The sequence below is a fragment of the Oryctolagus cuniculus genome, chromosome 5 (genome assembly GCF_051225735.1).
Source record: "Oryctolagus cuniculus isolate XC-2025 breed Fujian yellow rabbit chromosome 5, ASM5122573v1, whole genome shotgun sequence".
Classification (NCBI taxonomy): domain Eukaryota; kingdom Metazoa; phylum Chordata; class Mammalia; order Lagomorpha; family Leporidae; genus Oryctolagus; species Oryctolagus cuniculus.
The window spans coordinates 53,632,637-53,660,618 of NC_142871.1; the positions used below are offsets into that span (position 1 = coordinate 53,632,637).

At 38.8% G+C, this 27,982-nt stretch overlaps 2 protein-coding genes across 16 annotated transcripts in view; one reads left to right on the top strand and one right to left on the bottom strand.

Moving 5' to 3' along the window:
* Positions 1-9,567, top strand: part of ZUP1 (zinc finger containing ubiquitin peptidase 1) — a 34,772-nt gene extending 25,205 nt beyond the window's left edge. For 3 of the 12 annotated variants that reach the window (XR_016234529.1, XR_016234530.1, XR_011388560.2), the window contains exons 6-10: positions 929-1,117; positions 1,405-1,570; positions 3,868-3,976; positions 5,380-5,600; positions 9,321-9,567. Coding sequence is in view for 3 of the 12 variants with exons in the window: in XM_008263412.5 (XP_008261634.2) it covers positions 929-1,117; positions 1,405-1,570; positions 3,868-4,019; positions 5,380-5,600; positions 9,321-9,368 (776 nt within the window). In the remaining 9 variants the exon portion in view is untranslated. Of the gene's footprint in view, positions 1-928; positions 1,118-1,404; positions 1,571-3,867; positions 4,020-5,379; positions 5,601-9,320 lie in introns of all 12 variants that reach the window. The other 9 variants (XR_016234531.1, XR_016234532.1, XR_016234526.1 and 6 more) reach the window with 4 other exon arrangements.
* Positions 47-27,982, bottom strand: RSPH4A (radial spoke head component 4A). Of its 4 annotated transcripts, none has more exons than XM_089333746.1 (6): positions 27,168-27,982; positions 21,260-21,494; positions 19,620-20,360; positions 18,250-18,397; positions 16,410-16,527; positions 47-201 (listed from the first exon to the last, which is right to left on the bottom strand). In XM_089333746.1, the coding sequence occupies exons 1-6, from the start codon at positions 27,839-27,841 to the stop codon at positions 162-164; spliced, it is 1,956 nt and encodes a 651-aa protein (XP_089189872.1). In that variant the 5' UTR covers positions 27,842-27,982; the 3' UTR covers positions 47-161. The 4 variants fall into 4 exon arrangements, with proteins under 4 accessions (XP_089189872.1, XP_089189871.1, XP_002714806.3 ...); XM_089333745.1 differs by lacking the exon at positions 47-201 and adding an exon at positions 10,524-10,905 and having other exon boundaries at positions 27,183-27,982; XM_002714760.6 differs by lacking the exon at positions 47-201 and adding an exon at positions 10,524-10,905.

Below are 27,982 nucleotides of genomic sequence, written 5' to 3' on the forward strand. Positions count from 1 at the left end.
GAGGACTTTTCACCAGGTTCTCCGTCACGGGTGCAGGGGTCCACGGACTCAGGCCATCCTCCACTGCTTTCCCAGGCCCTAGCAGAGAGCTGGATCAGAAGTGGAGCAGCCAGGACTCGAACCAGCTTCCATATAGGATGCCAACACTGCAGGCGGTGACTTTACTTGCTACGCCACAGAACCAGCTCCGTGATTCTTGACCTTATAAGATTTTGAAACACAAGAAAATACTGAAAAGATAGGTACTAGGTATTATCCTAATACCTAATTTATTCATATTATAACACAATATTCTAGGTGTTTAGGATTTCAAGGGATATTATTATATTCATCTTTTTATCCTCAGCATTTACTGTAGCAATAGATACATAAAAAGTACTTAGCAAATGCTGAGATTGAATTAGAATTCCATGAGTGAAGTTATGTTCAGTATGTGTAGTTACACCACAGACTTCAAACCATGGCCAGAAGAATAGTATGAAATATAGGTAAGTTTGAAAATAACTTGATGTGTGCTTCACACACCACAGAGGAAAACCATTCTATGGGTAATAGGGAGCTATTGATGTTTTTTTGAATGAGATCAAATTAATTAGGACTGAGTGATCAATAGCAGTGTTTATATGACAATGAAGAGGCAGGAGGAACATTCATTCAGTAGTTGTACAGATGGCAGAGATAATGAGAAGAAAAAGATGAAGACCATTTCTGTTCCACGTGATGAGTAGTACACTAGCGTTAGGAAACCTGGATTGTAATGACAATAAAATATATGGGAAAATGTTGTAACGGTAAGAAGATAAGAAGATGGAGCTGACAAGGTTACGATAAGGGTTGACAGAAAGCTTGATAACAGAAATGTGTAAGACCATCATATAAAGATGATAACAAATCCCTCTAAATCTCCAACATCTGTTTTCTGCTTTAGGAATTATGGAAGCACTTCAGAGATATTATCAGAATGCTGCCACAGAAGTGAGGCATGTGTGGCTTTCTACAATGGTGGATCACTTTCATTCATCTTTGGGCGACAAAGGTTGGGGTTGTGGTTACAGAAATTTCCAAATGCTACTTTCATCATTATTACAAAATGATGCTTACGATGACTGCTTGAAAGGTACGTGAGTTACAGTACTCAAACTTGTCATCTGGTAAATACATTTGATGTAGAATGATTTAATACATAGAAAGCATAATGAATAGTCTAAATGAAGTATTGTGGTGGGTCTGTACATAAGAAAATAAATTCTGGTTAGATGAAGAGGGGATGATATAATTGATGATATTTGAGTAGTAACTATCTTTAACTGCCATAGGTTCAGGATAGCATGTGATACACTACTAAATGATAATGCTAACTACTTTAGTAGCTGTTATATATTAAGTTTGCTTATATAATTTTAGGTATGTCAGTTCCTTGTATCCCCAAAATTCAGTCTATGATTGAAGATGCCTGGAAGGAAGGTTTTGATCCTCAGGGGGCTTCTCAACTTAACAACAAGTTACAAGGAACAAAAGCCTGGATTGGAGCATGTGAAATTTATACACTCCTCACCTCCCTTAGGGTAAAGTATGTACCTATAATCCCAAATAAATGTTATTGCCATATCTGGGAGCTTTTTTTTTGTTAATCAAAGAAATAGTTAAAATATAAAATTAAGAAGCATTAAGAAGCTTGCAGCATGTTACTCCCTATCTCATGCTTGTTTCTGTTCTTAATCCTTGTTCGTTGGAGGCAGCTGTCACTTCCATCTCCTCCATTGTTTTTAATTTTTATTGATCTGAAAGGCAGAATGACCTCTCATCTGCTGGTTCATTGCCCAAATGTCCACAATAGCCAGAGTCAGGCCAGGCCAAAGCCAGGAGCTGGAAACTAAGTCTAGGTCTCCAAAGTGGGTGGCAGAGACCCAAGTACTTGAACCATCACCTGCCGCCTCGCAGAGAATGCGTTAGCTGTAAGCTAGAATCAAAAGCACAGCCAGAGGACTGGTGGTGTGGTGCAGTGGGTTAAGCCACTGCTTGTGACACTGGCATCCCACATCACAGTGAAAGCAGCAGAAGATGGCTTAGGTACTTGGGCCCCTGCCACCCACATGGGAGATCAATGTAGTTCTCGGCTCCTAGTTTTAGTCTGGCCCAGCCCTGACCACTGGCATCTTTTGGGGTATGAACAACTGGGTTGGAGATCTCTCTATCTCTCTTTCTCTCTCTGTCATGCTGCCTTAAAATACATCTTTAAAAAAAAAGCAGTAGCAGCAGAACCAAGACTTGCGCCTGGATAATCTACAGTGAAATGCAGGTTTCCCAAACTGCATCTTAACTGCTATGCCAAACAACCACCCCCACTATATTTAAATAATATGCCTTTATAGCCAAAAATTTTTGGTTATCAATTTTAGACGTTTTCTTTCTTTTTTTTATTTTTGACAGGCAGAGTTAGTGAGAGAGAGAGAGACATAGACAGAGAGAAAGGTCTTCATCTTTTCAGTGGTTCACCCTCCAAGTGGCTGCTATGGGCGGCGCGCTGCGCTGATCCAAAGCCAGGAGCCAGGTGCTTCCTCCTGATCTCCCACGTGGGTGCAGGGCCCAAGGACTTGGGCCATCCTCCACTGCCTTCCCAGGCCACAGCAGAGAGCTGGACTGGAAGAGGAGCAACCGGGACAGAATCCGGCGCCCCAATAGACGTTTTCTGTTGTATTTTTTATATCTTCCATCTGCTCATCCTCAATCCTAGTTAATTTTTTCATCTCAGCGTCTATCAGAGTTTACGTTATGATTGTGTGAATATTGCTCATTGCTTATTTTATCTCCCTTCCTGAAAGGCTTATTAAAATTTTCCTTAACTTAATTGCCTTTCCTTTTCTGTTTATTATTTGACTTAAATGTTCCTTCTAAATTATTCTTAAGGAAAGTTTTCCTCTAAAATGCCTGATACATCCACCAGCTTTCTTGATACATTGAATACTTTTATAAAAGTTTTCATTACTATTTCTTTTGCTCTCGCTGAGTTTTACTCTGTAAGGTACTATTCAGTATTCTAAATCTAAACATGCTGTCCAACTACTAACCCAAAAACTCTGTTCTACTTCTAAACAATTTATCCAGAAGTTCATTTGAGCACCTGGAACTCAGTAATCAGTTGCAAGTTGTCAGCATCAAATCTATAGGGTGTAAGGTTAGCAGTCATTATAATTTTGTTGTTATGGAGATTTTATTTCCAACAGAGACAAGGACAGGATCTCTGTGCAGTACTTTCAAGTGTTCCCAGTGCTATTAAGTAGCTTAGTTATACCTGACTTTTTACTGTAGTTGCTGAGGTGTAAAAACAATGCCTCTGATTAAAAAAATTCATGTTTTTCCAAGGGTGACTCCCTCACATCACCCTAGTCTGTAGCCAAGTAGGAGAAAGATATTTACCAGTATTATTATCTGTTATTGGCATTTGAGAGAAATGATAACTCTTGATATATATAAGTGGCTATTGAGGAACTAAAATCAGAACTCGGCTTCTAACTGATCATCAGGGTTGTAGACTTTAGAAGAAAAGCTGTATTCCAGATTATGTTTCGGTGACTTTTTAAAAAATCAAATGTGGTTCTCATATGCTATTCGGGGAGTGTTTCTTTTTTTTTTTTTTACATCAGCAAATGTTTGTAACTTTGCATCAATCACCAGCTTTATTGTGAATAATAATAGTAACCTCTTCTACAAAAATGAGTTTTTCCGATAAGAAATTAGATTTAATCTTTTTTCCTTCATAGGAAAGTAATGTTTAGATAAAATTAATTCTAAAAAATAATGTTTGGTTTTGACACCTCCAATGATGTGAAATATTTTAAAAATATTCTCTAAATCCATTTTTTATAGGTGCCGTATTATTGATTTTCACAAGTCAACTGGTCCTTTAGGCACACACCCTCGCTTATTTGAGTGGATATTGAATTATTATTCTTCAGAGAGGGAAAGGAGTCAAAAGGTAGTGTGTACATGTAAACCTCCTATCTATCTTCAGCACCAAGGTTAGTATAAATCATAGTTAACAGTGTTACTTATAAGACAAAAAAAGTTATCTACTGCTTTAGGATGGGTTAGTATTCTAAAAAGTGGGGCTGGTATTGTGGCCAAGCAGGTTAAGCAGCCGCCGGCGTGACACTGGCTTCCCATATGAGCATCAGTTCTTTACCAGCTGCTCCACTTCCAACCCAGCTCCCTGTTAATGTGCCTGGGAAAGCAGCTGACTTGAGAGCTTGCCACCAATATGAGAGACTCAGGTGATATTGGTCCCTGACTTCAGCCTGCCCCACCCCAGCCATTGTGGCCATTTGGGGAGTGAAACAGCAGATGGAATACTAACACACACACACACACACACACACTTTCCCCACCCACCCCTTGTCTCTCCTTCTCTCTCAGTAACTCTGTCTCTTAAATAAATAAATATATCTTCAAAAAAAAGAGAAAAGATTTCTTATGGAGAGAAAGAAGAAGGGTTGGAACATTAGTCTGATTTTCTGAGATGCTTCGTCATTACAGTGCATTCTTGCATAATGAATTCTGATGTGTTGGCGTCTTCAGGGCCTTTGGCACTTGCTCTTTTCTTTGCTTCATTCTTCTTGGTTCATCCCTTATTTTCTTCGGTTATTACCCATACATCACTTAAGTATGCCTTATTTAAAAGGCAGCCTGTGTTTCCAAGCTCCCATTACTGGCATTTCCTTCATTGATTTAAGTTGTTTAAAGAGTGACTTTTTTTATTAGGATATGAACTGCATGAAGGTGGGCACATGTGTGTGTTTGCTGGTACACCTTATGGCTGGAATCATGGCTGGCACATAGATACTTGATAAATTTTGTTATATGAATGATTTGGACTGAGAGGAGTAAAAAGAAGTTAAACATTTAAGATTTTTTCATTGTTTAGGAAAAACTACCCTGTTGGTATTTTAGAATACATAATTTTACTTTTGTTTACCTTTTAGAGCCCTAAGACTTTTGTTCTAAGGTAAATTTCAAATCATTTAATTTGAAAATAATTTGAATAAGGGATTGGGAATAGAAAAGGGATCAAGAGAATGGGAAAGAAAAAGTAAAATATGTGGCAAAGGAGAAGCAGAATGTTTTGTAATGAAGCTTTTAATAAACTAAAATTGAACAAAAGTAAACTGCAGTTAAGAAATAGAACTACTTTTGTGTGTCTTGGGAAAGAGCTCAGATACAGACATGTCCAGGAGACACAGTATATATTCATTCTAAACTCACAATACATGGCTGTACACTGTGTATACAGAGAGAGAGCATGTGAATGTGTGTCATAGTGCATCTGTGTATATGTTGTTTAGTTACAGATGGATCTGACTTAGATCTGTTACTTCCTGATAGGTCACAGTCGTATAGTTGTTGGAATCGAAGAGAGAAAAAACCGTACATTATGTTTACTGATATTTGATCCTGGATGTCCTTCTCGAGAAATGCAGAAATTATTAAAGCAAGACATAGAAGCTAGCAGTTTCAAGCAACTTCGGAAATCTGTGGGAAATTTAAAACATAAGCAATACCAGATCGTGGCAGTAGAGGGTACTCTTTCCCCAGAAGAGAAAGCTGTAAGTATTGAAATATGGGAAGCTTGCATGTGTTGAATCTAAAGCTTAACATTTTTAATTGAAATCAATGTTATCACCTTGTATCTCCTCACACCTCACTCTTTTTCATTATTTTTGCAAAGATGTTTGTTTTTATGTCATTTAATTTCTAGAATGGTTTGCTTTCATATATATATATGTATATTATATATACTGTTCTTTAAATAGTACTTTATATATTGAAGGAATTCAGTAAATATTAACGTACAAATTGACTTTCAGGTCATCAGATGGAAATTTAAAGCTTTAAATAAGAAAAAATGATTTTACATTTATTTTATATTAGTTTTTATGGATCATTTATTGAATGTTTATTTTCTTCTAAGCAATAAATGCAGTTTAATTATAGGATTCCAAAACAAATTCAATGTTTTACAGTATCCCAAAATATATATGTTTAAAATTGCATCTAATGTTGTGTTCTTCCTATGTGGACTTACGATTAGTTCTGATATTTTAAAAATAGCTGATTTTAAAAATCATGCAACGTTTTTTTGGCTGGCGCCGCGGCTCACTAGGCTAATCCTCCACCTTGCGGCGCCAGCACACTGGGTTCTAGTCCCGGTCAGGGCGTCGGATTCTGTCCCGGTTGCCCCTCTTCCAGGCCAGCTCTCTGCTACGGCCCAGGAGTGCAGTGGAGAATGGCCCAAGTCCTTGGACCCTGCACCCATGTGGGAGACTAGGAGAATCACCTGGCTCCGGATCAGCGCGATGCGCTGGCTGCAGCATGCTGGCCGCGGCGGTCATTGAAGGGTGAACCAACGGCAAAGGAAGACCTTTCTCTCTGTCTCTCACTCTCTCACTGTCCACTCTGCCTCTCTACCTGTCAAAAAAAAAAAAAACAAAAAAAAAAAAACATGCAACTTTTTTTCAATAATAGACTTTTAAAAGATTATATATATTTATGGGATACTATGTGTTGTTTCATTGCATGTATACATGTGCATTGTTTTTTTGTTTTTGTTTTTTTTGTTTTTTTTTGTTTTGTTTTTTTTTTTTTGACAGGCAGAGTGGGTAGTGAGAGAGAGAGACAGAGAGAAAGGTCTTCCTTTTGCCATTGGTTCACCCTCCAATGGCCACCATGGCTGGCGCGCTGCGGCTGGCGCACTGCGCTGATCCAAAGGCAGGAGCCAGGTGCTTTTCCTGGTCTCCCCTGGGGTGCAGGGCCCAAGCACGTGGGCCATCCTCCACTGCCTTCCTGGGCCACAGCAGAGAGCTGGCCTGGAAGAGGGGCAACCGGGACAGAATCTGACGCCCCGACCGGGACTAGAACCTGGTGTGCCGGCACCGCTAGGTGGAGGATTAGCCTATTGAGCCGCGGCACCGGCCAACATGTGCATTGTTCAATCAGGTAAATACATCTTTCAAGCACTTAATATTTTTATAGTGAAAAAAAGTGACAGTGAAAGAGGGAGAGACAGAGTGAGAAAAAAACTCTTTCATTTTCTGGTCTACTCCCCAAATGATCACAACAGCCTAGGTGGAGCCTGAAATTCTATCCCAATGGCTTGGGCCTTCTTCCGCTGCTTTCCCAGCAGCGTTGGCAGGGATCTGAGTCAGAAGTGGAGCCCCAGGGACTGGAACTGGCACTCCATTGTGGGATTCCAGCATTACAAGAGGCAGCTTAACTTGGCTGCACCACAATACCATCCCTAATACCATTACATTTTTTAATTTCTGTGAGATCACCTATATTCTGGATTCCACATGTGAGATCATGTGGTTGGCTTATTTCACTTAATATAATGACCTGCATTTCCAGCCATGTTGAATGCAATAATTTTTAAAGAGAATGGTTGCGCTGGCTCTATGGCTCAGTGGGTTAAAGCCGTGGCCTGCAGTGCCGACAATCCCACGTGGGTGCTGGTTCGAGTCTCAGCTGCTCCACCTCCAATCCAGCTCCCTGCTAATGTACCTGGGAAAGCAGGAGAGGATGGCCTGAGTCCTTGGGCCCCTGCACCCACATGGGAGACCCAGAGGAAGTTCCTGTCCCTGGTTTTGGCCTGACCCAGCCTTAGCTGTTGGCTGACATTGGGGAGTGAACTGACGGATGGAAAATCTCTGGGTTTCTTTCTGTAACTCTGCTGCTCAAATAAATAAATAAATCTTTAAAGAGAGAGAGGTTGATTTTCAAAGATAAAAAAGCTTATCCTGACAGTTGTCTTTTAATTGCCATATGACAATTCTGTCATAAATATATTTTGAGTTTCTACCAATTCCAGACCCTAATCTAGATGTTGGAGGACCTGTTTTGGTGAAGGGGTTTGTTTTAAACATTATATCCTAATGTACTTCAATTAAATAATAAATACAAGTCTGTGTTATACCCATGCCCTGAATTTGTTTTCCTGTTATGACTGGCCATGGTTAAACTACCTGACCCATTCTTAGTTTTCCATTCTGCTGTTTATGCTTTCAACTTGATTTAACTTACCTTGTTTTAACTTAGTTTGACTTGCCTTGATTTGCAACTCAGGTTGCAAAAAAAAAAGCACAGCATTAAAAACTTTTTTGAAGTGACATTTTCAGACTGTAATGAGGCAGCTAATTTTTTTTTTTAAGATTTATTTATTTATTTGAAAGAATTACACAGAGAGAGAAAGAGAGGCGCAGAGAGAGAGAGAGAGATGTCTTCCATCCACTGGTTCACTCCCCAGTGGGCTGCAACGGCTGGAGTTATGCCAATCCGAAGGCAGGAGCTTCTGGGTCTCCCACGGGGTGTAGGGGCCCAACCACTTGGGCCATCTTCTACTGCTTTCCCAGGCCATAGCAGAGAGCTGGATTGGAAGTGGAGCAGCTGGGTCTCGAAACCGCACCCATACGGAATGCCAGTGCCTCAGGCCAGGGCATTAACCCACTGTGCCACAGCGCCAGCCCCTCTACCAGACATTGAAAGAAGAACTAACTATATTCTCTCAATCTATACAAAATAATTGATAGGGAGGGAATTCTCCCAAATTCTTTCTACAAAGCCAGCATCACTTTAATTCCTAAAACCGAAAAAGATGCAGCAAAGAAAGTGAATTACAGACCAGTTTCCCTGATGAACTTAGACACAAGAATCCTCAAATTCTAGCCAATAGAATCCAACAGCACATCAGAAAGATCATCCACCCAGACCAAGTGGGATTTATCTCTGGTATGCAGGGATGGTTTAATGTGTGCAAAACAATCAATGTGATACACCACATTAACAGATTGCATAAATTTCAGAAAAAGACAACAGGATTAAATTAAAAAGGGAAATTTCACTTTTTAATGAAATAATGAGCCAAGGTAAAGAATCCTGGCTCAAAGTCAGAGGGAGATAGATAAAAATATAGAGGGACTGAGTGAGACAAGGCTATAAGCACAGAACCTTCAAGCAAATTAGCTGGGGCTGGCAATGTGGTGTAGAAAGTAAAGCTGCCGCCTACGGTGTCAGCATCCCATACAGGCACCAGATTGAGTCCCGGCTGCTCCACTTCCAAAATTTTGTTTAATTTCTTTATGACTCACTTTAAGGATGTTTATTCCTAATTTTATAAGTGTTTGAGGCTATAATTTTCCTTTAAGATTTTCATTATTTTGAAATAGTTCCAGATTTTATATTTTATATGAGAATGGTAATGTTAGGATGGTAACGTTCTAACTAATTGACTTCTAGATGACAATTAATGTTTTTTGAAATTCCTTTTCAAGGCCAGGAGACAAGCTTCTCAAGTCTTTACAGCAGAGAAGATTCCTTGAAGAATTAAGCATTTTAGCAACTGTGGAATTATACCTTGTTCTTCAAATTCAAATATTGAACTCCTTAATATAACTATTAAATCTATGAATTCTCCAAGTATTTAAATATAATTTAATTTCTAAATTGCCTAGATTAATTAAAATATATCTTTAATACTTCACTGTTTAGTAATTCCTTCAATAAAATCTCTTGTTTGCATTGTGGGTTTGTTTTTTATTCCATGTTTCATAAACTGGTTTTGTATTATAGTCATAAGCTAATTATGTACCAGGCCTTTACTGATGGGAGGTACTCTTAGTATTTTATGTGTATTAATTAGCTTAATCTTCAAAATAGTTCTGTGAGACAAGCACTGTTATTAGCCCCAGTAGGCAGCAGAAGCTCTGAAAGGTTAGTTACTGCTCCCTCCCAGTGAATGTTAGCCAGGATGGGAAACTAAGCTGTCTCACTTCCAAGCTCTTACCACTCTAATATTTGGCTGTTTCTGTTAGAGAACATATTTTTAAAAATTCCCTCCTCACTACTTAGAAATTACCTTTATATTTATTTAGCAGGCATATTTCTAAAAAGCAAGGATTTGTTTTTGTTAAATGTTTATACTAACTATGCAACTGTGATTTAGTCTCTTGTGTTTAATATGTCCTGCAGGAAGGAATCTAGATTCTAATTGACAATGCTGTGCATTGTTGCAAGCAGGAATTATACTTGGGCCAATGTAAGGAGAAGGGAGTTCATTAAAATATTATCAGAAGTTCTCAGAACCTGTGGGTAACTAGGGAACTGGGCTTGAACCAAGGCAATTCTGGAGTCTAGAGATGGTCTGACTTATGGCAGGAACATTGTGATAAGTAGCCATGGTAGAATGTCCAAAATTCAGATGCTGGAGAGGGCATTTCTTCCTCCTTCCCACCCTCCCTCCCTCTCTCCCTGTCTTCTATCCTTTTTAAAATTTATTTATTTGAAAATCAGGTTACAGAGACAGAGAGGGGGTGTCTTTCATCTTCTGGCTCACTCCTCAACTGGCCACAATGCCAGTGCTGTGCCAGGCTGAAGACAGGAGCCAGGAGCTTCATCTGGGTCTCCCACATAGGTGCTGGGACCCAAACACTTGGGCCATTTTCTACTGCTTTTCCCAGGCCACTAGGGGGAGCTGGATCAGAAGTGGAGCAGCCAGGATAGGAACTGGTGCCTGTAATGTCTGGGATACTGACATGGCAGTAACAAAAAAGGAAGTGCCTATTAGACCGTGAGAAAATTAGCAAGAACCCGCACAGTTTGCAGTCAGGCCAGTTCTATTCTTAGTCATAGTCATCTTCCTCATCCTCATCTTCCTCAGTTTCTTCGTTCTCTTCAGATGCAAGTGCAGCTGCTTCTTGTGCAGCTTTGAAAGCCTGCTCCTGTTCCACGCTGGGATCATCCATTTCTGTAATTTCTGGGCCACTGGAGTACTCTAGATGAACTGGCGGTGGAACTGGGGGTGTATAATTGTCTACACTATACTTATGGCCCCAGCCTATGTAGAAATTTTCAAACTTCCTATAAGAAAAAAAATCATTTAATTTTCAGTGAGAAATATTGACCCTTCTGTAATTACAAAGTGCTTATGACATTTTTTTTAACTTTTTTTTTAACTTTTATTTAATGAATATAAATTTCCAAAGTACGGCTTATGGATTACAATGGCTTCCCCCCCATAACGTCCCTCCCACCCACAACCCTCCCCTTTCCCACTCCCTCTCCTCTTCCATTCACATCAAGATTCATTTTCTATTCTCTTTATATACAGAAGATCAGTTTAGCATACATTAAGTAAAGATTTCAACAGTTTGCTCCCACACAGAAACATAAAGTGAAAAATAATAGATGATTTTTTAAATGATGATGAAATCAGATCAGACCTAATGTCATGTTTAATCCCAGTGAGAGTCAAGTTGGGAATTTATAATTTCTTTTTTTTTTTTTTTTTACAGAAGATCAGTTTAGTATACATTAAGTAAAGATTTCAACAGTTTGCACCCCCATAGAAACACAAAGTGAAATATACTGTTTGAGTACTCGTTATAGCATTAAATCTCAATGTACAGCACATTAAGGACAGAGATCCTACATGAGGAGTAAGTGCACAGTGACTCCTGTTGTTGACTTTACAAATTGACACTCCTGTTTATGGCATCAGTTTAGGTATGTTGTGCTGTTATCCTCATTTACTTCCAGAAAATTTTTGATTTCTCTTTTAAGTTCTTCTATGACCCAGTGTTCATTCAGGAGCATGTTGTTCAATCTCCATGTTTTTGTGTATGCTCTAGGGATTCCTGAGTTGCTAATTTCCAACTTCATTCCTTTATGGTCTGAGAAGCTGCATGGTATGATTCTAATTCTTTTGAATTTGCTGAGACTTGCTTTATGGCCTAGTATGTGGTCAATCCTAGAGAAGGTTCCATGTACTGCTGAGAAGAATGTAAAATCTTTAGCTGTAGGATTGAAAGTTCTGTATATATCTGTTAGATCCATTTGGGCTATAGTGTCGTTTAAATCTACTGTATCCTTGTTGATCTTCTGTCCTATTGATCTGTCTATTTCTGAGAGTGGAGTATTGAAGTCCCCCAGTACTACTGTATTGGGGTCTAAGTCTCCCTTTAAGTCCGTTAATAAATCTTTTAGATAAACTGGTGCCCTGTAGTTAGGTGCATATACATTGATAATTGTTATATCTTCCTGTTGAATTGATCCCTTAATCATTATATAGTGTCCCTGTTTGTCTCTCTTAACAGTTTTTGTGGTAAAGTTTATGTTGTCCGATATTAAGATGGCTACGCCCGCTCTTTTTTCATTTCTGTTGGCATGGTATATCTTTTTCCAGCCTTTCACTTTCAGTCTGTATGCATCTTTGTTGGAAAGATGTGTTTCTTGTAAGCAGCAAATAGATGGGTTTTGTTCCTTAAGCCAATCAGCCAATCGGTGTCTTTTAACTGGACAGTTCAGGGCATTACCGTTCAATGTGCCATTTGCCAAAGATAAGTTCTAATATATGCTTTGAATTCCCTGTGATCTTTTGCTGTGAGGTTTCCTTCCTTTACCTTCTTTCATATTGATGACCGTGTTTCTGTTTTTATGTGTGCAACACATCTTTAAGCATCTTTTGCAGGGCTGGACAAGTGGTGACAAATTCTTTCAATTTCTGTTTGCTATGAAAGTTCTTTATTTCACCTTCATTCACAAATGAGAGCTTTGCAGGATATAATATTCTGGGCTGGCAGTTGTTCTCTCTTAGTACCTGGGCTATATCTCGCCATTCCCTCCTGGCTTGTAGGGTTTCTGATGAGAAGTCAGCTGTGAGTCTGATTGGAGATCCTCTGAGAGTAATCTCACATTTCTCTCTTGCACATTTTAGGATCTTTTCTTTATGTTTCACTGTGGTAAGTTTAATTACAACGTGTCGTGGTGAGGATCTCTTTTGGTCGTGTTTATTAGGGGTTCTATGAGCTTCCTGTACTAGGATTTCTCTGTCCTTCTCCAAACCTGGGAAATTTTCTGCTAATATCTCACTAAAAAGGCCTTCTAATCCTTTCTCCCTCTCCATGCCTTCGGGAACTCCTAGAACCCGAATGTTGGGTTTTTTAATAGTATCCTGCAGATTCCTGACAATATGTTTTAGATTTCTAATTTCCTCTTCTTTTCTTTGGTCTGACTGTATCCTTTCCTGTTCTCTGTCTACTAAGTCCGATATTCTCTCTTCTGCTTCTCCCATTCTGATTGTAAGGCTCTCTATTGTGTTTTTCATTTGATCTATTGAATTCTTCACTTCATTATGATTTCTCGTCACTATCACAGTTTCCTGTTGTACTAGTTGTTTCGTTTCATTTTGATTCCTCCTTAATATTTCATTTTCACGAGAGAGATTTTCTATCTTGTCCATTAAGGATTTCTGTAGTTCAAGAATTTGTTTTTGAGAATTTGTTAATGTTCTTATCAATTTTTTGAGATCGGCTTCTTGCATTTCTTCTATCTCATCATCTTCATAATCTTGAATTGGGGTGTCTATTTCATTTGGGGGCGTCATGGTGACTTCCTTGTTTCTATTATCTCAGTTTTTGCGTTTGTTATTTGTCATATTGGAGATATTTGGTTTCTTCACTGTGGTGCTTTTTCTTGTTATACTATGACTCTAGATTAAGTGGACTGTCTGTTTTTGATGGAGCCTTAGAGGCTTGAGATGGGTGTGGCTTGAGAGCTCTGTTTAGTGTGCCAAAGGTGACACTCCCAGGTTAGGCGTGGTAGATCTCTCTCTCTCTCTCTCTCTCTTTTTGTTTCAAAAGGGAAGTAATTCTGCACAGCTGAACAAAGTTGGAGGTAGTTAGCAGGCAAATGATATACCTACAGGAGCCAGAGATCAGAAGCTCTTTCCCAAGGACCACACAGGGAGTCTGTTCTGCCCTCAGAGTGGGCTCAAATTCTCCTTCAGTCTCCCACTGGGTTGCCAAAGTTATGGAATTGTAGCGTCTCTGAAGAGTACTCACGTGAATTCCGTGAGTTCTCTCCCCCACCGTCTCTTTTTTTCACAGTCTCAGTTCAGTAGCACCACAAATTTACTAGGTCCTAATCTGTTAATTCGCCCCACCCAGAGTCAGGTTTTTCTGCTAGGCTCAGGGCCGGTGCAGACCTGAGGTTGCTCTGCTTATGACGTATGTCCAAGATGGCGCCTGCTCTTTGTCTTGCTCGCCCTTGAGAGGTGAGCGGAGAGAGAGAAACCCGTGTCCGTACCAGTCACCTTTTTTTTTTCTCTCTCTCTTCCAGTTAGCCTGGTGAACTTTCCCCCCCCCTGGGGTCATTCCCTCTAGTCTCCTCTCTCCGCTTGCCTGCCAGTGTCTCGGGCTATTGAGGTTCAGCTCACCTCGCGTTCCAGCGCTGGTGTGTTGAGTCTGCCGCTGGTGTCCCGAACTGTGGGCTCCCATCCTCTCCACGCAGGTCCATTGTGAATCACGCGTTCCGGAAGAGTTTCTTCTGCTGTTTCCTGCCCTACTCTTCCTTGAACCTGCAGTATCTCCACTTTTATTAAACTGTCTCTCCCCGGACTATCAGTGTGCTCCCTTCCTATTCCGCCATCTTGCCTCCTCCCATGCTTATGATATTATAACACCATAATTTAAAAAAAAATACATTTAAAATGTGGATTTGAAGTATTCCTCAATTATTTAGGTGTTTATTTGAAAGCAGAGAAATAGATCCAGAGAACGAGCTCCCATCCGTTAGTTCACTCCCGAGATCCCTGCAATCCAGAGTGAAAGCCAAGTGTCTCAGTGGGTGGCCATCTCCCCTGCCTCCCAGGAACTGTATTAGCTGGAAGCTGGATCCAGAGCCAAGAATCGGAACTGAGGTACTTAATGTGGTACATGGGATTCTCAGTGTATTAACTGTTAGGCTAACAACCTGCCTCTCCCTCGGGGATTCTTCTACCATGGAAATATTTTTGATTCAACCTGCTTACACTGAGAAAAGAAAAGAAAGATCAAACCCCTTCAAAATGTACCCTACACCTAGAACCCAAGTTAAGGCTTTGACCATTTAACCATTTTTAAGGAGGAAAAAAGTTGCTACTTTCCACAGTTAGAAAGATTTAAGAGTTACTAGTGCAGCAATCATTTCATGGGTGAGGAGTTGGGCTTGTGGTTAAAAACCTATGTGTTAGGCTGTAGCGCCAAGGAGTAGTAGGCTAAGCCTCTGCCTGCAATGCTGGCATCCCGTATGGGTGCCAGTTTCAGTCCTGGCTGCTCTACTTCCAATCCAGCTCTCTGCCATGGCCCGGGAATGCGGTAGAAGATGGCCCATGTGCCTGGGCCCCTATACCCACATCAGAGACTCAGAAGAAGCTCCTGGTTTCTGACTTTGGATCAGCCCAACTCCAGCTGTTGTGGCCATTTGGGGAATGAGCCAACAGATGGAAGAGCTCTCTCTGTCTCTTCCTCTCTTTCTAACTCTGTATCTTAAATAAATAAATAAATCTTAAAAATTAAAAAAAAAAAAAACCTTTGTGTTAGTTTTCAGCCTTACCATAAGTTTGGCCTGGTAGGCCTCCCCAGGGAACCCTGCCTTTCTCACACCATTGATGAAGTCAATGGATTGCCATCTCCAAGATCTCTAAGAGGAGTTTCTGTCAAGGACTTTGGCTGGTCAGGCTCTTTGTCTATTTGCATTCTTAGCCCAGATGCTTCATTTCTGCGTCTCTTCACCTGATGCTTCAGCAGAGGCCTTCAGGCATCTCTTCCCCACAGACTCAAGTACTTTCAACTTCGAGTCCTTCTACCCTTCCCTGCCTCCAGGTCCTTAAAACTCCATGAGCCTCACATCAGTGACACCTACGCCTGTGCTGGTTGAACTGACCCTCTGGTGGCCCATTCCATGGGGGAGAATGGAATGGGGCAAAGTTGGTGCTTTTTCTTGCATAAACAATCATAGGAAATGATTGGAGGATAATGCATTTTTGGCTTGTAGTTGCTTTAATGGCTACTCTGACACCCAGCAGGCCAGCTGTCTCCAGCTCAGTTGAGCTTCTGACACTGGGTTATTAGGAAAGAAATGGGAGCAGAAGACAAAGAAAATACATGTTCCAGGGGAGGAATATAAGGATGTAGTATGCTCTTGATCTTCATTCCCTTCAAAGTGATAGCTCAAAGAGGCCATATTGTAAATTATTTTATCAAGATGTCCAACAAAAGTGATCTAAGATTTAAACACTTCTTAGAATTGCTTCCATTAATCTACCAAGTAAGTAAATAAACCAATTGCACAAATAATTATAGATGAAAAGCCATATTTATCCCAGTTAATTGGATAATGAAGATAAAACAGGTCAAGTCTGAATCACTCTCATGTCCTGAATTTGTTGCTTTACTGTATAATAGATGTTTTAAGAAATCTTAAGCCACACATACCTAATATGCCAAAGGTCAATTATAATAATAGCTTAAAAGTCTGGTGATAGCTTAGAATTTCCGGAGCTTGAATAGTCAATATAATTGCTTTATAAGTGATCAAATACTTACTTTCCATTGGAAAAAGCATATGCTCCAGGCCAAAGGTTGGATCGAAGGACTGCAATAGCATATTGGGGGATGAGATTTGAGGACAGCCGTGTAGTCCAAGGAGGTATAGTTTGAATCTCTGGAAACCAAAGAGAAATTCAAAAGTGCAAATCCTAAATAGACACTAATTCACTATATAACAAAAAAACTTTTAATAAAACACATTTGATACAGAAAGAAAAGATGGAGAGTATATTTAGCCTAGTGATTTACACACTCCCATCCCACATCAGAATGTAAGTTTGAGTTCTAGCTCTGGCTCCTGACTAAAGCCACTTGCTGCTGCTGTCCTTGGGAAGCCGCAGATGATAGCACGAGTACCTGGGTTCCTGCTATCCACATGGGAGACTGAGTTTCCACCTCTTGGCTTCAGCCTGGCTAGTCCTGGCTGCTGCAGGCATTTAGAGAGTGAATCAAGAGGATGGGAAATCTCTCTCTGCCTCTCAAATAATTGTTTTTAGAAAAAGGAAAGTTAAAATGGCAGCTTAGCACAAAGGCAGAAGAGTATCAATGTTTTGACACCATGAAATATACGAGTATCCATTTTTGCAACAGAGAAAAGTTTTATTAAGAGAAAAAGGGGTTTTGGTGTAGGGGATGTAATATTCAAATCAAATAGATAAAGGTCAAGTCATTATTAAAGAGATTGAAAGTTACAGGCACAATTTTCCCTCTAAAACAGACTAGGAAGAGACAAAAATATGGGGACAAGACTAGGTTTAACAAAAAGCAAAACCCAATATCACGTGATTTTTAACTATCACTATGCCATGTGAGCTGCACCATTCAAGATACAAATAACGTATAACTGTCAGCATTTGCAGTAAGAGTAATAACCATATTATCTCCCTGTATTGTTCTTCAGCCTCTGTCAGATAATGCTGTGATGGCTAGCCACATTTTTTATTGCCCACCATCACCATGCCAGAACAGATGAAGGGGAATTGAGATGAAACTGTGGCTCCTATTCACTTTTTTTTTTTTTTTTTTTGGACAGGCAGAGTGGACAGTGAGAGAGAGAGACAGAGAGAAAGGTCTTCCTTTGCCATTGGTTCACCCTCCAATGGCCACCACGGGTGGAGCGCTGTGGCCGGCGCACCGTGCTGATCCGAAGGCAGGAGCCAGGTGCTTCTCCTGGTCTCCCCTGGGGTGCAGGGCCCAAGCACTTGGGCCATCCTCCACTGCCTTCCTGGGCCACAGCAGAGAGCTGGCCTGGAAGAGGGGCAACTGGGACAGAATCCACCGCCCCGACCGGGACTAGAACCCGGTGTGCCGGCGCCGCTAGGTGGAGGATTAGCCTATTGAGCTGCGGCACCGGCCTCTTATTCACTTTTAAGATATGTCTTTTCAGAATTTAAAAAATATTATTTCATCTATTTGAGAGAAAGAGAAACAGAGATTGAGGGAGGGAGGGAGAGAGAAAGAGAAATTCCATCCACAGAGAGAGAGAGAGAGAGATCGACTTTCCATCCAGTGGTTCACTCCCTAAATGGTCACATTGCTGGGTCTAGACCATGCCAAAGTCAGGAGCCTGGAACTCAATCTGGGACTCCCCTCTTGAGAGTCAGGGACCCAAATACTTGAGCGATCACTACTGTTCCCCAGGGTGAACAGAGGAAGCTAGACCAGAAGCAAAGCTGAAACTTGAACCCAGGGACTCCAGTATGGATGCCAGGCTTCCAGCGTCTTAACTACTTCATCAAAACCCAGTCCTAGAGGTTCCTAACTCCCATGTTTTTACCATATAATGCACATAGGATGTTACATAGTATATTGTATGTCCAAAGTTATGTAAAATTACCTGTATCTTCAGAGATTGGTGTCAAAAGCGGAGGTCCCACCTCTTGTTCTATATAATCAGACTCTTCTCCTTTTTCTTCTTCTTTTCCTTCATCTTCCTCCTCTTCCTCCTCATTCTTTTGTACAGGGTTGAACCAATTACAGCGACCCTGGGAATGAATGGTGCAACATTTACAAATCTCACAAGGACTTTAAAAATCTCAGAATGTTCATTTGGATTGAAGCAGTTATCAGGATGAAATTTCATTGTGTGGGAATTTAACCAATCTTCATTAATTCAACATATACTTACCAAGTACTATATTGATCCAGGTTATTTCAAGCAAAATGTTGTGTTGTACTATTTATTTTAAGAATTTGCCAATTTTTGAAGTCACAGAACTTGAAGTCTCACTATGTTTTAAAATGCACAAAACCTTACTAGAAATGGTTAAATGCATTTTATTGGTTTGTAATAAATAGATGAAACAGGTAAAGCCATTATGATGATGATGATGACAAAGACAACAACAAAATTTAAAATGAAGTAAAAAGGTAACTTGTGGAGGTTTTAAGTCCATGACTGTCTATTTAGTTCCTATCTAGAGATATCTAAGAGTATCTCTTATTTAGATGAAAGTAAAACAATGATTTTCTCCTTGCAGATTGAATAATAGAGTGGTTAGGCAGATGGATTATGGGTCTACACAGCCGCACAAATGACTCTCTTACTGAGATATATTTCCTTTTTCATGTGGCCTAAAGTTCCCTCCTCAATTTTCTTCATCTATAAAACAAGGGAAATAAAATTTTTTACAGAGTTGTAGATATATGGATAAATATTACTGAATATGAGGATATATATTTACTATATATGGATAATAGCAATTGGCACAATAGGACTGTTTGCTTTTTTATTATAATTATAGTTTTTATTATATTATTTTATTATAATCAATGCAAAAATGTTCCTTGTGTTATAGAGATATAATAAAATTGTCTTTATAATTAATGCATCTACCTATATTTATAAAATTAAAATATATAAAATTTTTATAAATATATAAATATTTAAAATCAATACACCTATTTACAGTCTATATTAAAAATAGAAAAATTTCAGAATATGCATTCATCTAGATCTATGTATCAGCTATCAAATAGTCTATAAACCTATTATTTTATTTACCATTTGAAAATTTAAACTATGTTTGAATATCCTTGGCATTTGGCAATATATACAATACTCTGTGGTTTTACTTTGTCCTTAATTATCTCTCTCTGTCTAGAATCTGAAGGCCTGTCTTTTATATATCTTTGTGCATTATAGGGACAATTTAATAATAAATATTTGCTGACTGGATGAGAGATCGAGAAATGGAAAGCCTATACCTGAGGGAGAATATGCTGTACATGGTGAACCCAATTGGATAGAGATTCCACTAGATCAGTCACTTGGATGCCTTCAAAGTCAGGGTTTTCCTCAAAGCTATCTCGCCCACCTTCCGGCTCTTCCTCTTCCTCTCCTTCCTCTTCATTAAATTGGTAGAATCCTAGAGGACTGACATGAGTCCCTGCTGAAATTCGGGCAATCTGTGCTCGTAAGTAATTGCTCTCATTTCCTGGGAAAGGTGGGTAGCTTATGATAGGAGCATCCAATCGCCCAGTGAAAAATTTCTTAATTTTTCTTGCAACAACAATTTGCGCAGGTGTAACTGATGGTAACTTCACCCATGGTCTTCCTGGTTCATTGCAAACAAAATAGACATATTTATTGGCTCCTGTTCTACTTTCTTCTTTTGGTATGACTGGTGGGGCCTTGTAAAAAGACTTTGGTAATTCGTCCTCCTCATCTTCATCAGTTTCGCTTTCTCCGTTGTCCCTCTCTTCAGCCATATCTTCCTCTTCCACCACCTCTTCATCTTCCCCCTCACGAAGTTCCACTTCAGCTACAATATAATTCATTTCTACACCCAAGATTTTCCCCCAGAAACGGCATCTTTGGATTGGGTGGGTGTCAGTGAGTTGCTTGAAAGCAAGAAATATGCGGTAAGTCTCATCAGTGCCCAAACCAATTCCAGCTTGTTCAAAATAAAAAGCTGACTCCATTATATTTGGAAGAGAGTTTTCTACCTGTGAAAACAAATACTGCAGTTAAATGTTTTTCTTACAAAGGGAATACTTGCTTCTCCCTTGTTTTGTATACATCTCATTACTTACTTTCTATCTCACCACTTTTTGCCATTTCTTTCAGCATTTAGATCAAATTATAATTCCTGAATTTCAGTTTATTTTCAATAAATGTAGTTTCAATAAATTTACCTTTTACCATTGAGTCTTATACTCAATATAATTTAATAGCTAGAATTTGATAACTATTTTCAGTAATCAAAGTTTGACACCTTTGTTTTACAAAAAATGTTTGACTCCTTTACATCCTAAAATAAGATGTAAATCAAGATTAAAATAAGTATTTTTATTCCTCCTTTTGTATTATGTATCACTGACATGATACATAATATCAAGAAATTATTTAAGGGGTTGCATTAGTAGAGAATACAAGTAACATTGTAGGCACTTTTACATTTTCTAATAAATTGAAGGGAAAACAGATAAATAGATTTAAAATCTAATTTAAAATTATTGGATATTTATTCATTGTTGAACAAATATTTAACAAGAAATAGTTACACGTTCAGACTTCACCAATTATCTTGGAAGATATAAAAATGAAGAAGCCATTTTCCCTGAAATCAAGGATAAACCTAGAACAAACTTCTAAGGCCTGTAAGGTGCTAACACATAATGTGAAAAAATTAAAACACTAAGCAAAAAGTTGAGTGGTGTGAAATGAGGTTTATTGGAGGGACCTTGAAGAGATTTAAGAAACATAAGATGCACATACTATTTAGGGAACTCTGAAAGATAGTTGGTATGAATGTAAGGCCACACTTACTTATCCCAACATCTAACAATTTTAATCTAATAATTAAATTTTAATGTAACAATTAAAATTTATAGTAGTGACTCACTATTTCCTCTTCTAGTTCTTGGTCAGCTCCTTCCAAATGTCCGTGGAGAAAAAGAACCTTTTGTTTTTCTGCTATTTCATATGTTGGAAGCATTTCATTCTCATTTTGGAGTGTATCTAATTTTTTATTAAAATGTTCCATTTTCACATCTTGGCTTATGTTTTCAATGATGTCAACAGCATCTTCAGGACGCTCATCTAATATCTTGGTCAGCACATTAGAAAGATGATCATATCTACCCAAATAGAGAACATTTCAAGTAACATACATGGCAAGAGCTTCTAAAAAACATTTCATCCAGACTCAGCTGAATTTTAGTGAACTTCAACAACTTGAAGTCTTCAGAGATTTTCAGTGTATAAACGCTTATGGTGGTTTCTACCATGCCATTTCCTTAGGAAATGTCTCTAATATTATGTAAATGTTTAAGTTATTAAAGAAAAATATGTTGCAACAGGAAATATTCCAAATCAGATATATTTCAGATTTTATATCTAAAACTGAAATCTCTTGGGTATATGTTTAGAACTCATTATTGTTAAATTCTCACCCTTTGACCTTAACCTCTTTTCCATTCATCTTTCCCTGCCCTTACTAAAATCAACTTGACTTCTAAACTGTTGGTTTTGTCTTAAGATCTATTCTTTTCCTTTCCATTTTATTTTTTAGCCCAGTTATTTAGTTCAGTTTTATTTTTTAGACCTATAAGGTTTCATAAAAACCAAATTTAGAATGTGAATTTACTTTTAAGAAGTCAAGGTGCTCTCATGTTGAAAACAAATTATTCTATTCCATGTGAAAATGCATAAATTGCCTCTCTGGTGGGTATGTATTTTATCTCAACAAACTTCATTTCTGATAATTATATCTATTTAATTACATTTCCTATCCCAGAGAAGTAAATCTAATAAATTACTTTAATAAATTTTTAAAGTCCCACATGAAAGCCTTTGTTTGTTATGTCCCATTTATGTCTGGAAAAAATAAAAACAAAACTTAAAACACCCTTCATCTTCAAAGACTAACCACCCAAATCATTCACCCAAACCATTGCTCCTCACTTTAGAGTAATCATTCTGAAAACACTGGCATACTACTATGATGTCGTGTACACGTTATATATTTCCTACTCAGCAATTGCATTGAGTTCTACTGTGGCCAAAATTAGAGTAGTTATACATCTCCTCAACTACTATAAATTCCTGGTATATACAACAAACCAAGCTTAAACGAACAAGATATAGAAAATATCAATGGACCAATAACAAGAAATGAGATTGAAGGAGTTACTAAAAGCTTTCCATCAGAGAAATGCATGGGACTTGATGGTTTTGCTACTAAAATCTACAAAACACTTAAAGGGAAACTAACTCCAGTACTTCTCAAACTAGTCCAAAATTTTGAATAAGATCGACTTTTGTTAAACTCTTTTTATGAGGCTGACATTACTCTGATAACACAACCAAAGACACATACAAAAAATAAAGCTATGAGGGTCAGCATTGTGGCATAACAGGTGAAACTACTACCTACAATGCTGACATCTCATATGAGTGCCAGTTTGAGTCCTAGCTGCTCCACTTCTGATCCACTTCCCTGCTAATGTGCCTGGGAATGCAATAGAATATGGCCCAAATGTTTGAGCCCTTGCCACCCGCATGGGAGACCTGGATGGAATTCCAGGCTCTTGGCTTCAGCCTGAACCAGCCTAGGACTGTTGCAGCTATTTGGAGAGTGGACCAGGAGATGAAAATCTCTCTGTGTCTCTCCCTTTATCTTTGTAACTCTGCCTTTCAAATAAATCAATAAATCTTAAAGTAGGAAGAAAGAGAGTGAGAGTGAGAGTGAGACTGAGAGAGAGAGAGAGAGAGAGAGAGAAAGTAAGTTACAGGCTGATATCCTTAATGAACAAACACAAAAATTCTCAAAAAAGTATTAGCAAACTGAATGCAGCATTACATCAAAAAGATCATATATTACATTCAAGTGTGATTTATCCTAGGGAGGCAAGGGATGGTTCAACATTTGTAAATCAATAAATGTAATAAATTATGAAGAACAAAATCACATAATCATATAAATAAATGCTTAAAGAGAATTTGATGAGTCAACAACTCTTCATGATAAAAAGTCAACATATTGGCTATAGAAAGAGCATATAAAAATAATAAAGTGAAACAGAATAAATATGTGTAATAATCACCTACTTTATTAACTGATCTGAGTTTTTTTTTTTTTTGTCCCTTTAGTTTCTGTATTTATCTAATGGGCATTAGGAATGTTACAGAAAACACAGAAAAACATAAGTAGATTACATGGTCAACACAAGTGAAGAACAGTTAAAAATATTATATTTGATGGATATATCACACTTTTTCCAAATATTGTTATTCTTAAGAATAAACAGAATTGTTTTGAATGGCAGTTTCTTAAAAATTTTACCATGCTTTCACTTTTTTTAAAGATTCATTTATTTATTGGAAAGTGAGAGTTACACAAAGAGAGAAGGAGAGGCAGAGAGAGAGGGAGAGAAGTGTCTTCCATCTGCTGGTTAACTCCCCAACTGGCCGCAATGGCCAGAGCTTCGCTGATCCGAAACTAGGAGCCAGGAACTTCTTCCAGGTCTCCCACGTGGTGCAGGGGCCCAAGAACTCGGGCCATTTTTCACTGCTTTCCCAGACAATAGCAGAGAGCTGGATTGGAAGTGGAGCAGCCGAGACTCGAACTGGCGCCCATATGGGATGCTGGCACTGCAGGCAGCAGCTTTACCTGCTACGACAAAGCACTGGCCCTCATGCTTTCTTAATATTTACTCAGTGCTGAAACTAATGGAGAAGGTTCCAGACTGAAAATATCAAGCAATAGTTGAGTTTATAATTAAAGGATTTGATTCCAATAGTGGCCATGTTTGACATTATTTTTATAACGTATATTATGTGGTTATTCATAAATTTCCATTCTAGATATTTTATAAATGTCTTAAGTTCACATATGAAAATGCCTTTTTGTCAAATATTGAATATGTTTATTAGATTTAATTCAGGATTACAATTTTTATTATACAGGATTAATAAATTGTTTTGATAGAATGGTATTAAAAGATATAGAAGGAAGAAGAAATTATTTCCTGTATTTTTTTTGTAAAAAACCATTATCAGATTCTGTATGTTGGTCAAAAATTGTTTCAATAGCCACGAAAAATAGCTTTTAGAGATGTCAAATTAGAGCTGCATCGAAGAGATGCAGTTAAAGTCATCTTGTACTAAGCAGTTTTTAACTGAAGGCTTTAAAATATTTAAAACATAGCAGTGTACATTATAAAATAGTTTATTATCTCAGATACAGCATTTGAAAATAAAATTATGTTTAGATATTTGAACAAAGCCAATAATAACTCAGTAATTTTCTGTTTTTGTTTAAATTGTTAATGAACTCACAAGTATTTACATGAGCTATTTTGCAATTTAAACAAAGTTTATAAATCTATTCTTGTTATTTAATCAAAAGCATTATGAAAAGAAGTTTATATCAGAACTTCAAGTAGAATCCACAAATAGCACATTCTTAATGTTTAAGTAAATAGTAATTTAAAATAATATCACATAAAACATTTTAAATCATCCAATTTCATATTTAGTGAGTGACTTCTCTTGTCAAATATTGTTTTTTCATTCATTACACCTTACATTTGTATCTCATATTTATTAAGGACTAGTTATAGCTTCAAACATTTGTCATTGTGTGTATTCTGTGGGCATCAATTAGTATTTACTGTTTTATCAGGCTTATCAGCAGATATGGTGATAACTGAAGTAGAATCAGAGGTGTGGATTGTAGCTCCTGTGCTGCCCTTCATTTATTCATACATCCATTCATGATTATTCAACAAAGAGTTTATAACACTTTGTTAGGCACTAAATGTGTAGTAGTGTACAAAATCTAAATGGTCTCTGTGCTCTTAGGGCCTGTTGTCTAGTAAGAGAGTCTGACCATAAAATATGTCTGTAAATATAGCTACATAAAAAATGCTGAGTGCTATCAGAGTGAAGCACAGGCTGTTATAATAGAGTTTCATGGAAGCTGAGCCAGTCAGGCAAAGACTTGAGAAAGAAGCCCACTGGGCAGAGAAAACAGCTCGTGTACTGCCTAGGCCATGTCACTGGAGCACAGTCATAGAGGGAGAGGTGCAAGCCAGTGAGTACTGGGAGCCCAGGATTTGAGCAAAGTAAATTCTCCATGATTCAGTCTACTGATTATAAAAAAACAACTACTTGATTTGATGTTTTCTAAAGTCCCTTCTAACCCTAAAAATCTGTTGACTCCTTGACTGTGTAACCCTGAAAGCAAGAATCTCTAAAAATCTATATTGTCATGAGTTTTGAAAGTAAAGCTGTAATTGGATAGCTAGGACATACCTGAACCATTGCTCACCACAGTTTAAGAGAAATCTGTATAAAATGTCATATGTTCTGAGTTGCCTGAATAATGACTAAATTTCATAGTTTGTGCAGGACTGAGGGGTTTCTTTTTTAAAAGTTTTTATTTAATGAATATATTTTTTCATAGATACAACTTTAGGAATACAGTGGTTATTTCCCCCACACCTACCCTCTCCCCCTCAACTCCCATCACACCTCCCTCTCCCTCTCCCATCACCTTCTTCATTATGGTTAATTTTTAGTTTGACTTTATATATATATAGAGGACCAACTCCACGTTAGGCATAGATTTCAACAATTTGCATCCCCCCCCCCCCCCGCCAACACATGCTACATATAAAGTTTGAGAACAAGATTTGCAGTCGATTCTCATAGTATAACTCATTAAGGACCAGGGTCCAATATGGGGAGGAAGTGCACAGTGACTTCTGTTGTTCCTTTAACAATTAACACTCTTATTTATGACATCAGTGATCTCCTGAGGCTCTTGCCATGGGCTGCCAAGGCTATGGCAGCTTTTTGTGACCATAGACTCCATTGTATTTGGACACAGCCATAAGCAAAGTGGATGTTCTCTCCTCCATTCAGAGAAGAGTACCTCCTTCTCTGATGGCCCTTTCTTTCCACTGAGGTTTCACAGAGATCCTGAGGGGTTTCTAGGATACACAACTTTCAGTATTCAAATCAGGATAGTCCAGGTAAACTGAGATGTTTGGTCATTCCAGCACCAGCCTGGATGGAAAAAGATCTAGCCATGCAAATTACAGAATGCTCAAACTCCCTGCCAGTGGTAGATAATTATTCTTTTCAAGCATCCCTTCAGTATGCTTGAACTCCATTATCTTTATGATCTCTTTGAAGTCTGAGATTCCATAATTACTAAGTTTTATTTCTGTGTGCTTAGAGTCTTTGAGGAACCAAAAGAATCCCCACCAGTGACTTGTTTTGGGTCTTGGGTGGCAGAGTTGTCAGTAATTCTCCCTTTGTCCCAAGATTTATTTACTTATTTGAAAGGCAGAGAGACAGAGACAGAGACAGAGGGAGAGGGAGAGGAGAGAGAGAGAGAGAGAGAGAGAGAGAGAGAGAGAGACTGAGACCTTTCATCTGCTGGTTCCCTCCTCAGATGGCCACAACAGTGGGGGCTGGGCTGGGCTTCAGCCAGGAGCCCCTGAACTCCATCAGGACCTCCCATGTGGGTGGTAGAGACCCAAGCACTTGGGCCATAATCTACTGCCTTCCTATGCATGTTAGGAGGAAGATGGATCAGAAGCAAAGGACCTGGGACTCTATTGACACTCTATGGTATTCAGCTGTCCCAAGCCTTGGCTTAACCCAACTGCACTACAATGCCCACCCCTACTCTCTTTTACTAATGCAATCTTTTCAGATGCATTTTTGTTTACCCACAGGACCACACTCATACACACAGAAAGACACACCATATCTTTGTTTATTTGTTGGAGACTCACACATTGAAGCCGGACCTGCTGCTCGTCTTCAGTAGGTAAGCCTTTGCATTCCGAATGGCAGTTTCCAGCATGCTGGGGGCCGCTTCGGAGGCTCCTGGCTCAGTCTGATCTAGACCATAATTACTGTTAGAATCTTCCTCCTGAAATACATCAAATCTCTGCCCTTTTGGTTTGTCATTATGGCTCACATTCCTCATTCTCTGCAGGAGAGGTTTGGGTTGCTGGGGCAACTGACAGGTGTTTCCCTCTGGTTGGCTTGAGTGATGTTGAGTTGGTTCTTTCTTATCAGATGGTTGTTCCAGCAGATCAGGATGAAGTTTCCCAGCTTCAGGAATCTCATTAGTGGTCCTGTCTGAGGGAGATGGTATAGCAAGATTCTGTTTTGCCAGAGCCAAGACAGAAGGAATAAAAGAAAGTTCCCGAGGAGAGGAATGGGAAGGTGACGCAGGTGTTCTGAGGTCATCCAGATATGTGCTGTCTTTAGACTGGGGGCTTCTAGGAGGGCTATTCTTGGGAGGAGGTCCAATTTCCCGCCCCTGTTCCACTTCCCAGGGATCAGATGATGCAGGCTCAGAATCTTGGGAAGAAGATGGTATCTTTCTTTCCCATGGCTTCTCTGCTTCCTCCTGTTCTTTATTTTCTTTTTCTTGCTCCAGAGAGGTCGTGTCTTCCATGGAAGAAGTCAAGGGGAAAAGTCTTCTGGATGAAGATGTGGTAGAAGGCAATGCAGAGCAGAAGCTTTGCTGGGATCCCCTGAGTGATTTCTGGATCCTGACTACTTTGCAAGTTGCAGCGTCCTATCTCCATAGCAACGC

Excerpts from the sequence above, each read along its gene's own strand:
- RSPH4A (XM_002714760.6), bottom strand. The coding sequence starts at position 27,841 with ATGGAAGACACGACCTCTCTGGAGCAAGAAAAAGAAAATAAAGAACAG. Across the intron at positions 21,495-27,167 it reads AGCAGGTCCGGCTTCAATGT|ATATGATCATCTTTCTAATG; the intron begins GTGAGTCTCCAA and ends CTATTTGGGTAG. Across the intron at positions 16,528-18,249 it reads ACCAATCTCTGAAGATACAG|AGATTCAAACTATACCTCCT; the intron begins GTAATTTTACAT and ends TTTGGTTTCCAG.